This window comes from Coturnix japonica, chromosome Z (genome assembly GCF_001577835.2).
Source record: "Coturnix japonica isolate 7356 chromosome Z, Coturnix japonica 2.1, whole genome shotgun sequence".
Classification (NCBI taxonomy): domain Eukaryota; kingdom Metazoa; phylum Chordata; class Aves; order Galliformes; family Phasianidae; genus Coturnix; species Coturnix japonica.
The window spans coordinates 19,650,166-19,665,546 of record NC_029547.1 but is presented as its reverse complement, the minus strand read 5'-3'; the positions used below and the strand labels follow the sequence as shown (position 1 = coordinate 19,665,546).

General features: G+C 36.4%; 1 protein-coding gene across 6 annotated transcripts in view; it reads left to right on the top strand.

The window, feature by feature from the left end:
• Nucleotides 1-15,381, top strand: part of PDE4D (phosphodiesterase 4D) — a 559,900-nt gene that overhangs the window by 534,269 nt on the left and 10,250 nt on the right. For 5 of the 6 annotated variants that reach the window (XM_015848747.2, XM_032441436.1, XM_015848750.2 and 2 more), the window contains 4 exons: nucleotides 8,912-9,005; nucleotides 12,596-12,768; nucleotides 13,795-13,893; nucleotides 13,983-14,147. In XM_015848747.2, coding sequence (XP_015704233.1) covers nucleotides 8,912-9,005; nucleotides 12,596-12,768; nucleotides 13,795-13,893; nucleotides 13,983-14,147 — 531 coding nt within the window. Of the gene's footprint in view, nucleotides 1-1,940; nucleotides 2,635-8,911; nucleotides 9,006-12,595; nucleotides 12,769-13,794; nucleotides 13,894-13,982; nucleotides 14,148-15,381 lie in introns of those variants that run through there. The other variant, XM_015848752.2, reaches the window with a different exon arrangement.

Here is a 15,381-nt window from a genome sequence, read left to right as displayed (position 1 = left end):
TACTTTCAGAGCAGCCCTCATGCATCATTGCTTGTAGAGAATGCTTTTGTTTTCTTAATTATTTAAAATGTTAATGTCTTTTCAAATTACACTTTTCACACTTCTATATTTTCTGATTGAAACTAGTGAGAAGTTCCACTGCTCCACATTATTCCTTCTCCCTGTTGTGCCTTCATGGGTATATCATATTGCTGAATTTCCACCTAACTTATGTTTTTCTTCTCTATGTAATTTTCACAGCAGGTATTTTGTATATTCCTCATCTGAAGCTTTTATTTCTTTTGAGGTCAGTGCTTAATGATATTTAGTTAGGAACTGGCTGTTAATGTAAAAGTGTGAGACAAATGACATGAGCTTGGTTTTCCAATGTTAACTTTTACTCCCTGTTGCCTTTCTTCCATAGTCCCTACTTGCTTATAAATTTTGGAGCAGCTCTTTGTACCTTTTAAACTGTGTTCAGAGACATCTCTTGTAATCATCAGTGCTGTGATTTTTGAGATGAGGTGAAAGGCAGTGTTGCAGTCTATTTAATTAAAGAAATCAACAAAACTATTTTCAGCCCTCATTATTACTGGGTAAGAGCAGTGCTCTCTTGTGGGTGAATGGAAGTCAATGTAATGCAGGTGTAGGAAAGCTTTATATTTAATGTTACAAAGCTGGGGTGAAAGCAGGAGAAATATTTTTCAGATATGCTTCTTAGGCTGCTTTAATCTCTGAGTCTCAAATAATCCATCTGGTTTCAGAAATTAATTACTTTTTATTCATCCACACTAAGAGATTCAGGACAGGTTCAACTGTGCTTTTTGTATGCGTTTCATATTACCTTTTCTTATGAAAACACATACATGCTGAATGGTCCTTTGACTGTAGCCAATTGTTACACTGTTATGCATTTCTCTGCCATAAGGAAGAGATTTGTTAATCCTATATTTTGCCATATTGATTTCTGCAGGAAATCAATTGCTTCCTTCTGAAGCAATGAGTGTTGCTGACATTGCTGGGTAGCATCATCCATAGGTCTGGAAACCACTTCAGCCTAAAGGTCCCTTATGACTGTTGTCAGTCAGCATTTCCCAGTGAATCAGCGCTGTGTCTCAGGCTGGATGCTGAACCTCATTCAGCCTGTCCTTAAACATTTCTTCATTGTCATGCCAGGATGCTCTCCCATTTTCTGATACATCACAGTCTCAGAAATTTGCTGCACTAATGCATACGCCTTGCACAGAATTGTGCAAAATAATGTATTCCTCCATTTAAGTTTATAGTCTCTGAATGGCAGATGGTGGGATATTTTATTTAATACTCTGAGTCAGCTCACTGACATGCACCATTTTCAGTTAATCCCCCCCCCCCGTTTTTTTTTTTTTGTTGTTGTTTTGTTTTTGGAAGGCGGCAGGTGGTGGTGGTGGTGGTGATGGTGGTAGTTTATAGCTTTAATTGATTATATTAATCTGCCAAGGCAGAATGAGCAAAAGTTGAGAAAACGCAGTGAGAATATGAGAGGACAAATATATTTCTTTTGAATTCTCCATGGAAACTTAGCATTTTCTGGGAATTGTAAGACACATGACCAGCCTTATCTCAAGAATAGCTACTTTTTTCCTGTTAAAATTGTGCAAAACCCCCCCCCCCCCAAAAAAAAAAAAAAAAAAAAAAAAAGCTAGGAAAGATGACTTTCAATGGGCTGATCAGATCATTTTCTAATTTAGATTTCATAAAAACAACCCCCCTTTTCAATGTTATGGTACATAAAGATTGCTCAAGAATCCTGGAAACTCTGTGTTGTGGTTTTTTTTTCCCTTCATTAAGAAAATTCAAATTATTTATTTCCCTTCCATATGAAAAATTAAGAAGGCTAGGAAAGGCTTGCAAGCGTACAGAATACTCATTTTAACTGCTTGGATGACAAGTCCATTGAAATGAACTGGCAAATGCTGTCAAGGGTACAAGAACTCAAACTAATTATTTTTGAATGAAGTGTGAATGCTGCAGGCGGGGAAGCCATTATTAAATGGCATTTGCTGTTTAAAAAAAAAAACAAAAAAAACTACCCCATCCCCAGGAGAATCTCTGGTGCCAGCCAATCAGAAATTATCCTACTTCATGTCACCAGCCCCTTGCATTTATATCTTTTAGGGTGACACACTATTGGCTGCTAGTTAGGCTCTATGGGAGGGATTAGTGGCACTCTTTGTGGCTTCCCCTCCAGGTCCTTATTTGGTAGCTGTTGATAGAACAAGTCTTTCTAGCAGCTGAGCATCTTGACATACATTATTCATTAAGTCCTGGTGTTCAGGAAATATGCATAACCCTAGCTCTTCTGATATTTCTTCAACTCATTCAATATGTCTCTTCAACATTGCCTGTGAGTGCTTGGAATTTTACAAATGGCATTTTTACAGCCAGAAGACTACACAGTTGGATTTCATTTCAGAGTGCATCCTGTGCACACATTTGCAGAGAACCTGAAGATCAGCAAAAAGAATTAAGAGAGAAGGCGTCTTTCTTCTTGAAAGTCTTTTGCGGTATCAGATAGCAAAGAACTGAACAGCTTAGATTTGGTAGTATAGAAGAAAAAAATCAAAAATGCCTGAGGCAAACTATTTACTCTCAGTTTCTTGGGGATACATAAAGGTAGGATTTTGTTTTACCTTTTAAGAACCGTGATTTGTGGTGCGTGATTGCATGATTACTGGATATCATGAGTATTTGCCAATAATAGGGCTGTGGGTAATAAGCATATGAAGTCAAAAATCAGAAAAGCATGCTTTTGTTCAGCACTGCATGCAGCCTTTTTTATGTGCTGGGACTTGTAAAAAAAACAAAACGTTGCAGTAGTGAATAATTAGACAATGCATAGTACCATAGAAATTCAGAAGAGTTTGTGTTCCTCTATGAAAGGTTGCTACAAAACTGTGTTTATAGATGTTAAAGGATTAAAAAACAAAAACAAAAAACCTCAAACACTCAAAACTGAGGCAGTATACAATAGAATACAGTGTGATTAAGGAGTCTGAAGATAATGGATGAATGCATGACTCATACTGATTTTAACAGCTGAAGAAATGTGAAATTATCAACAGTATGTTCCAGCAGCATTTTCAGTGAGCCCATGCGTGTGTGACAGTTTATTGATTAAAACATGGGGAGACTGAAAATTGTGTTCTTCTAATATTGATCTACATTATTATGTAGAGCAGCTTTGAACTAGCTTGAAGCTGCTGTTGTGCTAAAAAATAGAGTTAAATCAGCTTTTATCTCTTTTATGGGAGAGTTCTGCACCAAAGAATTAAATCAGTGTGCCAGTCAATGAAATTCACTTAATACAAAGCTAGGCTTGGGCATTGTTTTATCTCTGCTTCTTTATTTGTGCTTAAAAACAAGCAGTGATATTTCTATATGGTTAATGAAACATCATCCTTTGACTGACGGTGTAGTAATTTTTCTAGATAATCTCGTTTAAAGAAAAATCTCATTTTTACTGAATTAAGTAGTGTACATATTTAATTTAATCACTAAATATTACCAGCATCATACTGATTGAATCTCTTGTGCTTTTTGTATTAATACCTGCTCTTATAATGGATTTGTTTTAAAAGTAGAAGTGTAAAACCCTCATTAGGTCATTGTGTCCGATCAGGTCATTGTGCCCATTCTCTGCTATTGCAGAATTGTTACGGTGTATTCTGAAGGATTTTGTTCAGTCATCTGTGTAGACATTGGATTCTATTATGCGCTAACTGGGTGGAGGATTCCTTTCTCATTTATTTTTTTTTTAAAAAAAAAGCAATTATTTTTCATTCAGCTAATTGAAAAGTATTTTTTGTAATTTACTTGGAAGTATTTTCTGGATTTCCAATCAGCTACTGTGGTGTTCCTTCTTGTTCAATAACAAAAATAAAATCACCTAACTTAAAATATATATATGTATAGTAAAAAAATAAATAATCACTGTTATTTAGTCTTTAAAGTGGTTACAGTTATCTTTAACTAAAGTTGAGCAGAAAGAATGATAGCTGCAGCTGATTACACATGGGAAAATATGTCCTCTGTTGTACAGTGTCCTATACTGTGTATAGATAATGAATTCAATAAAGGAGCTAAGTAGTACTTGAATACAATGATAGCATAGTGCTTCTTAAGTTCACAGCATGCAAACCTTAGGAGAAATGTGAAGATGTAGAGGAAGGTCTAAACTTACTGGCAATGAAAATTCAATAATTTAGGATATTTTTGAAATGACAAGGAAAACTGAGGTGCGTTAGGTCATGACATACATTTGCATTCCTTACCATATATATATATATATATATTTGTCTGTGCTTCAAGCTATACTTTTTATTGTATTCTTTTAAGTATCTTTGCTTGAAACAGTGAGCACACTATCACAGTGCCAGGCTTAGAGACAGATACCTGACTGTAGCTTATAAAAAAAGCAACCTGTTTGTAACCTTGATGACTGTAATTAAACAAATAGACTTTCAACCAAAATCCTTATTTATTGAGAATGCTGTTTACTTCCTAAGAGTCTCGTTAAAAATCAAAGGTAGTTTTGCTTCAATAAACATTAAAAATACAAACCTGACGAATCTATAAAGCTGGCATAAATTCACTTATGTATAATAGTTTAGTGTATATAGTTAATATATGTAGTATGTATAAATAGTCCAGTTTGTTTTATTTTGAGTTACGAATACCTTTTTAAAAAGCAGGTGTTTTTAGGAGCAGGTAGCCTGAGTGAGAGAGGTCCTCATAGGGTATGTACACCTAAAGCAGCTCTACATGCTTCTTCTCCCTACACAAGTTAACTGCAGACTACTCATTTACTGAAGCTTTCTGTTACTGATACAAGGACATTATATAAAAGATGTACTCAGTAAACCCCACATTTATTTTAAGTGTGCAGACTAAACTTCTTCATAGCCTTGAACTGATTTTGTAGGTAGATCTCCTCTGTGTCTTTGGAGTTGAACGTGAAGTTTCCTCTGGCTTACAGATGCTGTCTTCCCAGAATTACATCAGTCTGGTCACCACTTAGATATACAATTACTATCCAAATTTTTTTACATAACTTTTCTGACATTGTCAAAAATCATATCTTTTCCTCCACAGTGTCATATTTTATACCTTCAGTTGGCCGTATTATATTTATACAGAGACATGTACACCCAGAGCATGATCCCAGACGAACCTTAACTACCCAGCTCATTCCTCAGTCTGTATTGTGTTCTTTTAAGATGACTGCTATGTAGGAACTTATTCTTATCAACATATTTATTCTTATGTATTACAGCTCTCTTTCTCAGTATTTTCAGATTTATTTTATTTTATTTTATTTTTTTTTTTTTTTACTAAACTCTGCTGTTGTGATATCAATATTCAGCAGTGAAGAACAGCATAATTGACGTAATGGGCATTTCATAGCCCGTTCATTTCCAGAGGGAATTTCCTAGGTGATAGTTAAGGGCAGTGGTATTCCAGAGGGGTACAGAAATGTCGTTTTTCTAATCTTACAGTGCCTAGCATGTAAAATGAGAGAACCTTTCTGAAGAAGAATGCAGTATATGCATAACAAAAACCTCTACTTTCTGCCTACACTGAGCTGACAATGATTAAGCTACATGGTGTAAATGTAAATTTGTAACAGCAGGTTGGATCCACTGTGACTGATTCTCTTCAACTAGGAATATGAGCTATTCAATTTTAAAAAATTCTTGGTTAAAATGTCTTTTACATTTACTATTAATAACAAGAATTTCTTCATGTTTGGTTTGACTTGTTTTGAAAAAAATGCTAAATGTTACTTCTGAGATGACAAATGATGAGAGTATAGGCAGTCTAGCCAAGTTCCAGGCACTTACAAGAGATGTTTCCTGGATGATTGAAGATTTGTTGACTCACAGATAAAATAAACTCCTCTGATCTGCAGTGTGATCTTGCAGGAGCCATGTGAGAATTAGGCAGAGTTCTATTCTCATATAATAGTGCAGGGATGCACAAATGTGTGGAAAGCTGATGCTCTTTGTACAAGCAACAGTTTAGGACTTTACATAGGCTTATATAAGAGTGACTGGTGGAGTGATTGGAGGAGGGAAGTCAAGCCTCTGCATCAGACAGAAATGCAGAATCAGATGAGACTACCGTGCCGCATCCAGACTCATATTCTGTCACTGTGGGCAACCATGCAATAAATATTTTATTTCAAAATAAATCTGAATGCTCAAAAGCCAAAATTAGTTTCAGCACTGGAAAACAAAAAGACACAGGATACACTAACTTCTGGGTTTATACAATGTTATTCTGTGTAATGCAGAAATAGACCAAACATTAAGTTCTATCTGAGGGCAAAAAGGACTTCCAGTGTTTATTACTCTGAACATACTGGAAAACTACTAGCTGCCAGTCATTATTCAGAGAGTTTAGCGCTGAGCGTGAGCATTGCTTGAGAAAGGGCAATGCTGTTAGTAGTATCACCAGGTGCTACATCCAGTTTCTGTAAGTGGAACTACCCTCCAGTGTTAGTAAGAAAGATATCTTTCTCCCTCCCTGCCCCCAGTTAAATCTACAAATCAGAGGGAGAAAAAAAATGAATCACCTTTTATATATATATATATATAATTTATATTTTATATATATATATGAGGTAGCTGTGGAAGAAGAATAGTGCAGAACATAGAACAAAGATTAAGTTCTTTCAAACATGGGAATTTTTTTAATACATGACTTCCAAGCTATACTTAAGAGCAGTGGCTAGATGATCTTTTTTTAAAGTGCAGCAGGCAATCCAGTTGTGTTGCTCTGCAGCTGCAAAAATCACAGAGTCACAGAAATATCAAGGTTGGAAAAGACCTAGAAGATCATCCAGTCCAGCCATCAGATCATCCAGTCCAATCATCAAAAATGGAACATTAAAGTTGGGCATTACCTATGGGGGTTTATCAGGAAAGAGTTGGACAGACACAGACCTGTGGAGAGGGATCCTTAGATATTAGCAGCACTAAAATTTCATTATTCCTACCCATTACATTTCATGTAAAGTTTCAGGTTCTGAGTGTAGTCTGGAGACAAGTAAGTCTCTGAGATTGTCATTGTAAATAATTTCTCACCTGGGGTGTGTGAAAGAAACTGTCATAAATGCATGTTAACAGTTTAAAGAAGGGCTTTTAAATGTATTTTCAGGACTTCTAGCACTGTTGAGTTATTTTTTGGCAATGATTGACTCATTTTAAAATATTTATAACATTGGTCACAAGCACGAAATGTCACTGTAGAGGACAGTGCTCGTTTTGTGCAGAATGCGTTACAAAACATTTGCAGTATGGTTCAGCTTTTCATAAATCTGTTGAGTACTTTCTGGCTCACAGGTATGTCTAAGATAAAAATTGCCCCTTTGGTATGTGACAGAAGTAGCCTTTGTTGTAGGAGTCTTCGTGGGAGGAAATTCCTGGGCTGATGGTGTGTCAAGGTGGCAGGAAAACGCAGTGGCTAATGGTTAGAGTGTTACATTAGAGGTAATTTTGGTACGGTGCACTGTGAGCAATACAGTAATTGGTGACTTCCAAAGACATTGTGAAGAAAATAACATCTTTCACTGTGCAAAGCCCCTTTGAAGCAAGGACTTTGATTCCAGTGGGATGAAATGGAAAGGAAATGGGTAATGTTTAGTCTAGTGCTTTACTTAATATATAGAAGAAGAATTTACCAATTTTCTACATAAAAAGAATTTCTACAGGGTTGTATACTAAGGATAGAGATTGCTTATTGTAATAAATAATCATGACTGGGTGAACAAAGTGGAAGATGAGTCTGAAAATAGCATAAATTGCTTGGCTTTGTTAAGAAAAGACAGGAAACTAATAACAAAAAAGAGAAGATGGCAAAATGGTAGACTAAGCTCCATTATGACAGATGATGATTTACATTGAAAGGAATTTTTTTACTAGATTATGGGTATTGCTGAGTTCTATTTATTGGTAATATCAAGGCAGGTGTCGGAGCTCTGGCACAGGTTGTACAGAGGTTGTGGAGTCTTCATCAGAAACTGCCTGGACGTGGGCTGAGGCACCCTGATCCTGCTTCAGCTGCCAGATGGACCCGAGGGGTCCCTGCCAACAGTCTTTCTGGGATTCTGCGAGGATGTCTTTTAATCCTGTATTCATGAAGGAATCAAGAAAGATTCAGTTATAATGCTGCAACTAGCTATAAGTTTCTAGGAATGCTAATATCTTCTTGCATAAAATAGATTACCTGTGGGATTTGCTGTCTCACAGGGAAAACAAGTTTTCACAGATGGTTGTTTTCTGTATCATATGAGCACTGACAATTTTCTGAGACATCAAACAGTGCAAGTCATTGAGCTGACTAGAATAATTTTAATAAGATAAACTTTGTTCTGTTTGTACTGGTGTGTAGGAACTCAGTAAGTTTGATATATTTAAGGAGTGCCGTCAAATGTATTGTGTAGGTCAATTATGAGGCAAGCAGTTTGAATGGTTGTTAAATGTATCACCAAAAATGTGCATTAGGTTAATTAACTGGTAAGATAAGATACCCATATAGATAAGGGTCTTATATAAGCATGTTTGAATTTATCTTCAAGTTTAAAATGGAAAAACCTGAAAAAGCAGTGTTTGTACTTTTATGCATATGCCTTATTGCTTCCACTTGGGAGTAAGACCCTGTGCCTAAATAATTGAATCACTGTTCATTTATTTCTGGGGGTAAATAATTATGCTGTCCAACCAAGAACAGTATTATATGTCATTTTTCCTCTCACTGTTAACTGTAATTCAACGTGTGTTCTGACTGTTTGTCCTTTGCCCTATTACAAGTAGACTGCATTTTCTCATCCTGTCTGAAATGTGTCCTGATCACTAACTTGGACTTTTTTGTTGTTGTTATTCCTTTCCAGTTTAAAAGAATGCTCAACCGGGAGCTAACTCACCTGTCTGAAATGAGCAGATCAGGCAACCAGGTCTCAGAATATATATCAAACACATTTTTAGGTAAGACAATGGTGGGAGCTTTTGCATTTTTTGTTGTGTTTTGTTTTTTAGGCTTTTAAAATTGAGTAGCTTTCCTTATTGCTTTCTGTCTTCAGAAAGTGTACAATCAGCATTTCATTGGCCAATATTTGAACAGGGTATGGTGGATCCATTCTGTCACAGCTCATTTATTTTGTGTGTGTGGTTTCCCTGTGTGTGTAGTGACAGATAAATATTCATGTACATATTGTCATGTAATGTTACAGTGATTGCTACCAAATTAAACAATGAATATATGATGAGTTAAGTATGTAACATATTAAAAATAGTTCTTCCATTCTGTTTCCCTTATGGCCAGAAGGGAAGTTAGAGCCAAGCAGTTTTAGTGTACAGAAAGCAGACAATCACAAGTAACCTCATTAAATCTCACTGTTCTGATACTTTGGTATTCCCTGCCTACACGTGAGAAAGCTGATGAATATGACTAAGTCAGCATCTGAGCAGACAGCTGCCAGGAGAGTTTGTGCAGCTAAAGAGCTTACTCTGTGGGATGTGAACATTGAAAAAGCCCCATGTAGTAGTACAGAGGCCGTGGTTTCTCCTCTATAGTTGTGGAGAAGGCAGTGTGTATATCTTGATAAAAATAGTGAAAATGAATAAGACTTGGTGCCAGCTGATTTCAAACAAGAAATGAAGTAAATATATCTGTTCAAACTGGTTCATTAAGGGGAGACACAGCTAGATATATCTGAATTAGGATAACAAATGCTTTAAGAAGTGCTGATAACTCATGAAATTTTGTTTTATTTCTGCCATAATTGGGAGAGTTTTTTGTGGGGTTTTTGTGGGTTTTTTTTTTTGTTTTTTTTTTTGTGGGTTTTTTTTTTTTTTGTCAAAAGAATTGGGTTTTTTGTTCAAGTCCACTTGATGCTGCTTGTTACCATAATCTGAATGGATCGCTTAATGTGCTGGTTCAGTTTATCCATGATTGTAATAGCATGCCTGAGCACTGTACTTCATGCAGCACAGCAGGATTTCTTACATGAAGAAAGTGATGAGCCTGTATTGTAGTGAATCGCTGTTGCACGGCTTCAGGAGTCCTGAAAATGACAGTGTATTGTTGCCTGGGAAGATGACCTACTTAGGCTAACTGAAAAGACTGAGTTTCCAGTATCTGCATGTCTTTACTTGAAAACTTAAGGCTCATTTTGACAGGATAAGGAAATGTATTTGTCAGCCTGACAGGATACCTCAATCTGGAGCAGGAAGAGTGCTGGAGAGGCCATCACTTTCAAATTACTGAGCCGTGGGTATTGTTTTGCAGCTGCATATAAATGAAAAAACATACTTAAAAATGTAGATGCAAGAAGGATACAATGGAGAAAATAACTCCACTAAATCTTATGCTTAAATAAGATGATTAAATCTAGTATTCTCAAAATGAACAGCCTAAATGCATAGATTCTGAGCAACAATGAAAAGAGGGAAAGCATTATCTCCATATATAATTCAGATAGTATATTAAGTTACCTATTAATACAATGACTTAACTCTTGAACATCTACAGACTCACACTGGCAGTTTGGGAAGGTGTAATGAGGAAACAGGTTTTCACTGATCTTCAGAATGGGTGGACTGCAAATAGAACTATATGACATGTACAAAATTATTTTAATGATAACAAATACATTCTTTTTTGAAGAATTAAAGCTCCTATCTTGAGACTGATAATATCCAAGCTTTGTATCTTTTAATGTAACTAATGTGTTTTCCTGTAAAGAGAATGTATATGAGAAACTGTCAATGAGTATAATATAACCAGGGTCAAAATGGCAAGTTGACTTTTATGGATATTCAGATGGGCTTGATATAATTTATCTCACTGTTAGCAAAAACACAGGCAATCCTCTGGATTTCCTTAGCAAATTTAAAGTTGTTCAGACAGACCCTTCCTTTCACTTGAATTATTCTGACAGCTCAGCTTATGAATCTCCCTTTGATGGGTCTAAGCTTTGTGGATATGACCAAAACCATAAACATCAAAGCATGAACACGAGTCGCTGTTCCTTATCTGTTGTCAGTTTGCACCAGTCAAGAGCTCCAGTGCCTATCCTCCTCCATTTTTCCTGATTATCCACGTGCGGAGAGCCAAGTGTGGTGGGGGCAACCAGGGAACTTGGTGCCACAGGCTAAAACTTGGCGACATTTCTGCAGTCTCTCCTTTTGCTCTGATTTGCTTGGAATATGAGGAGTCCAGTAAATGAAGGCTGGTAAAGGGTAGTTAAAAAAAGAAATAAAAAGGTGGAAAAAAAAGAGAAGAAGAAGTAGCAAACACAGTAACTTGCTAAAATTAAGAATGGATCAGCTACTCTCATCTGGTTTCAGTGCCTTTATTGTAGAAGACCATTGCAAGAAGAATAAAACAGACATATATTTTTTAACAGCCCTGACTTTTTATTTGTTATTTTTGTTTCTTTGAAGTTGTTTGTAAATCAGAGTTTTCTTTCTGGAGTTTCATGTTAGGTATATGTCTTTGATATTCCTGGTTTTTCTGTAAGGTAGTTCTTAGGGGTGAAAATACATTTTATCAGACAAAAGATGACTTAGAGGAAATATTGAAGCACCACACTGAAACACAGCATGAATAAAATGAACAAGAGTTTGTGCAAAATTGTAACAGTTTTGGCAGAAGGGCCCTCTGTTGCCCTAATACAGGTTTTATCCGGGACCACAATGTCTGCAGTGCTCCACATCCCCATAGCGTTTCTGCAGTGATCATCTGGCAATGGCCTACTTTGCTCTGCCATTAATCCTTGAAAGAGTAGAAGAAAGTTCTGCTGGCACACATGTTCTGCTGGCACACACACATGATATGAAATTATGCCACTGATACTGCTGTGAAAGCAAAAACTGAGTAAGAAATGTTAGTTATTCTCTAGCAGAATTGCCCTTTTGTCAGTATTACTGTATTTATAGGTGCTATAAATTGTAATGGAAAAGAGCTGTGCTGCTGACATGAGCTGCTTTCCCATGCAAAACATTTGTTGATATGGCTCTACCAGCAGAAGTCTTTCTGTATTGAACAAGGTATTAGCGCAAACAGAGCCATCGCACAAGTGTCAGGTCTTTAGAGTCTTGAGATGTTTTAGAAAAATTATAAAATATGGTTTGTTTCCCCCCCCCCCCCCCCCCCCCCCCCCCCCCCCCCCCCCCCCAGAAAAGAAGGAATCTTAAATTTTCTTGGCAAATGAAAATATAGTCAAATATACAGCTCACCTGTAATAAACCATTTCAAATTAAACAACTAACCCTATCCGTAGTGCTAGGGGTGCTGGGGAAGTGGAAATAAGACCATCAAATGTCATATTTGAAACCAGTTCAGAAATAATAATGCAGTTTGTTATGCAGAGTTCTGCTTTACTGATAGTCAGATCTATCTTTATCTTGTTTCTTGTTTCTACTGCTCTTAGTGTGAAGTATCTGTTGCAAAATCTTCAGTGGCAAGTATAAGTTCTGTTAAGAATTATAATATCTATAACATGAAACTCAACAGTAAAGTGGTTAAGAATATTAATTTCAAAATATTTGTTTGTTTGTTTATTCTTTTGAAGATAAACAACATGAAGTTGAAATCCCTTCTCCAACACAGAAAGAGAAAGAGAAAAAGAAGAGACCAATGTCTCAGATCAGCGGAGTCAAAAAACTGATGCACAGCTCCAGTTTAACCAATTCCAGTATTCCCAGGTTTGGAGTTAAAACAGACCAAGAAGATGTTCTTGCCAAGGTAGAGAATAAATATTTTTATTTAGAGAAAAATTATCTATTTAAATATTTGAATTTAAACCACTGAAATAAAAATAGAGAACTTATTCCATCCTCTGCTTATAACCGTACTTTCAAGCTGTAGCAATAAAGGCTGATGTCACTTAAATATAAATCCAGTGAAGTGGAAAAGTAACAAGTGAAATCAGAATCAGGCCTTAAGGGTTGGTTTCCACATGAACAGGATTTCAGGAGGAATGTTAGCTGCCTGGAGGTGGGATGTAAATTAGCCGTTGTGGATGCAGTAATAATGCTGCATATTGCTAAACAATACCCGAGGAGTGAAGAGTGAACGTGTATACAGGCAGAGTGAGGAGTGAACTTGTATACAGGCATAGGGATGCAAATGTGTAGCAGCCGTAAGTTTTACAAAAATGCACAACTGTACGTAGCATTAGAGCTATCATTGCAGGTCCTGTCATTTTCTCTATCATTGCATTCACATCTATTTCTAGAGACACTTCCTGTGATTTTGCATCAGTAGCTATTTGGCAATAGTGTAAAACTAGTCTAAAGTGATTATTCATTCAACTTAATATGTTTGCTTTTGGAAATACGCCTTTCTGTATGTTCCCAGGAATCTCCCACTTCATATGAACCATCAGTCTGTTGCTGAAATGTGGGGAGATGGCAGCAATTCATCTCCTCCTTAAAACTTCTGGGCAGTGAGATGGAAAGATTGTCAGTTTTTTTCAAGATACTGTACCATTTCTCCTTCTGTAGCATTCCACTTATAAGTAGCAATTCTTCCTGCCTAGCAGGTTAAGATCAGGAAAGGTGGTGGCTGCAAATACAAATATTTCAAGGTCACTAGCAATAACTTTGCCTCTTGTAGAGTTCAGCATATGATATTTGCAGTGGCTCTACTGGACAGCTAGCTCTGCATTTTCACAAGTCTGCTGTTTGTGACTGTTTCAACTGAAAAATGCTGGAATCAGTGTTAAGATGTTAAGATTTCAGCATTGCCTGTTGCTCGATTCTGTTCTAGGAACTAGAAGATGTGAACAAATGGGGCCTTCAGGTTTTCAGAGTAGCAGAGCTCTCCGGAAACAGACCTTTGACAGTCATCATGCACACTGTTTTTCAGGCAAGTAGGACCAGCCTTGCTGTCTTGTGCTTATCTCAGAAATTTCACTGGTGCTCGTAATCTGAATTAGTTCTCTTTTCCCTTTCTAGGAACGAGATCTGTTAAAAACATTTAAAATTCCAGTGGATACTTTAATAACTTACTTGATGACCTTAGAAGACCACTACCATGCAGATGTAGCATATCACAATAACATACATGCTGCAGATGTTGTTCAGTCAACCCATGTTCTGCTGTCAACCCCAGCATTAGAGGTAAATTATGCTTCAGGAGAAAACTGACAGATATGAGAGGAATGGTCATACTGAGACTCTTCGCAACTAAGTGAAAAAAGATTTTAGTTTCTGCAATGTGTTTTCAAAAGAAATCTTGACTTTTTTTTTTCATGGATTGCACTCTTTTAAAAATACTTTCTGAGGATTGAGGTTTATTTATCTACAAATACTGTACAGAAAATATCACATTTTTCTTAAAATCATGTTCTAATACTTGCAGATTTGTGCTGTCACAATCTTCAGAACTTATCCTACTGTCTCATTATTAACTGCCTCCTCTTCCATTATTATTTCATTTTTAGGACTCCCACTAACTACAGTGAAATTCCTTAGAAAAGATGAGGGTAAAGTAGGTTTTACTCAGAGCCATTTGGTTTTTGTTTTTAGTTTGTGCATGTTTGTACTGGTTCTGGAAGGCTATTTCTGTGTTTATTTCTCAAGCAGAGTGGAGCATATGCTAAATTTTCTCTGGATCATCTAATTTTTTTTCATAAAAGAAGTGCTAGGGGTGCAGCATTTGTTACATCAAGCACAGACATATCCCAGTGAAGTGCTGGAATAAGGCAGGCAAAGCAATCAGGTGAAAGAAGGGCTTGTCCTCATTTTCAAGGATGGGCTGCATTTTGACTCCTTTTCATTACAACCAGTCTTTCACATTACGGAATGCTTCTGCTTTACTTTCCTCTTAATGAGAAAAATTTCTCTGACTTTACCAAACAGCTGAACTGATTGTAAGGTGATTTCTTAAGTCTTTTTTTTTTTTTAATCGTTGTTACCAATCAGCTATTTTTGATGGCCTTGCTCTCACAAGATTTGGGAAGTAAAATGCCATTGCTGACCTATGTATTTCAATGTTGTTGATCAGTTATGAAAACCATTATATAACCAGAAAGTTTGTGACAGCAGGAGACTGGTCTCAGTGACATAATGGGTCCCTTGCAGTTCTCACTTCCTACCTTCCAAATAATCTTATAAGGAATAAGAATCAGTAAATATGAAGTAAGATATATCTTTTTATCACCATGATATGAGGAGATGTTGTTTCTTCAAATGCAGAACTATGTGTAATGCAGGCTGGAATTTTTAAAGTGAATTTCTACTTTGTAATATATATATAGATTCCTGATGCATTTCAGATGTGTTTTGCTTGTTCACACAGATCTAGATTCAAAGCTGAGTCTTTCTTTTTCTTTTTCTTTTTCTTTTTCTTTTT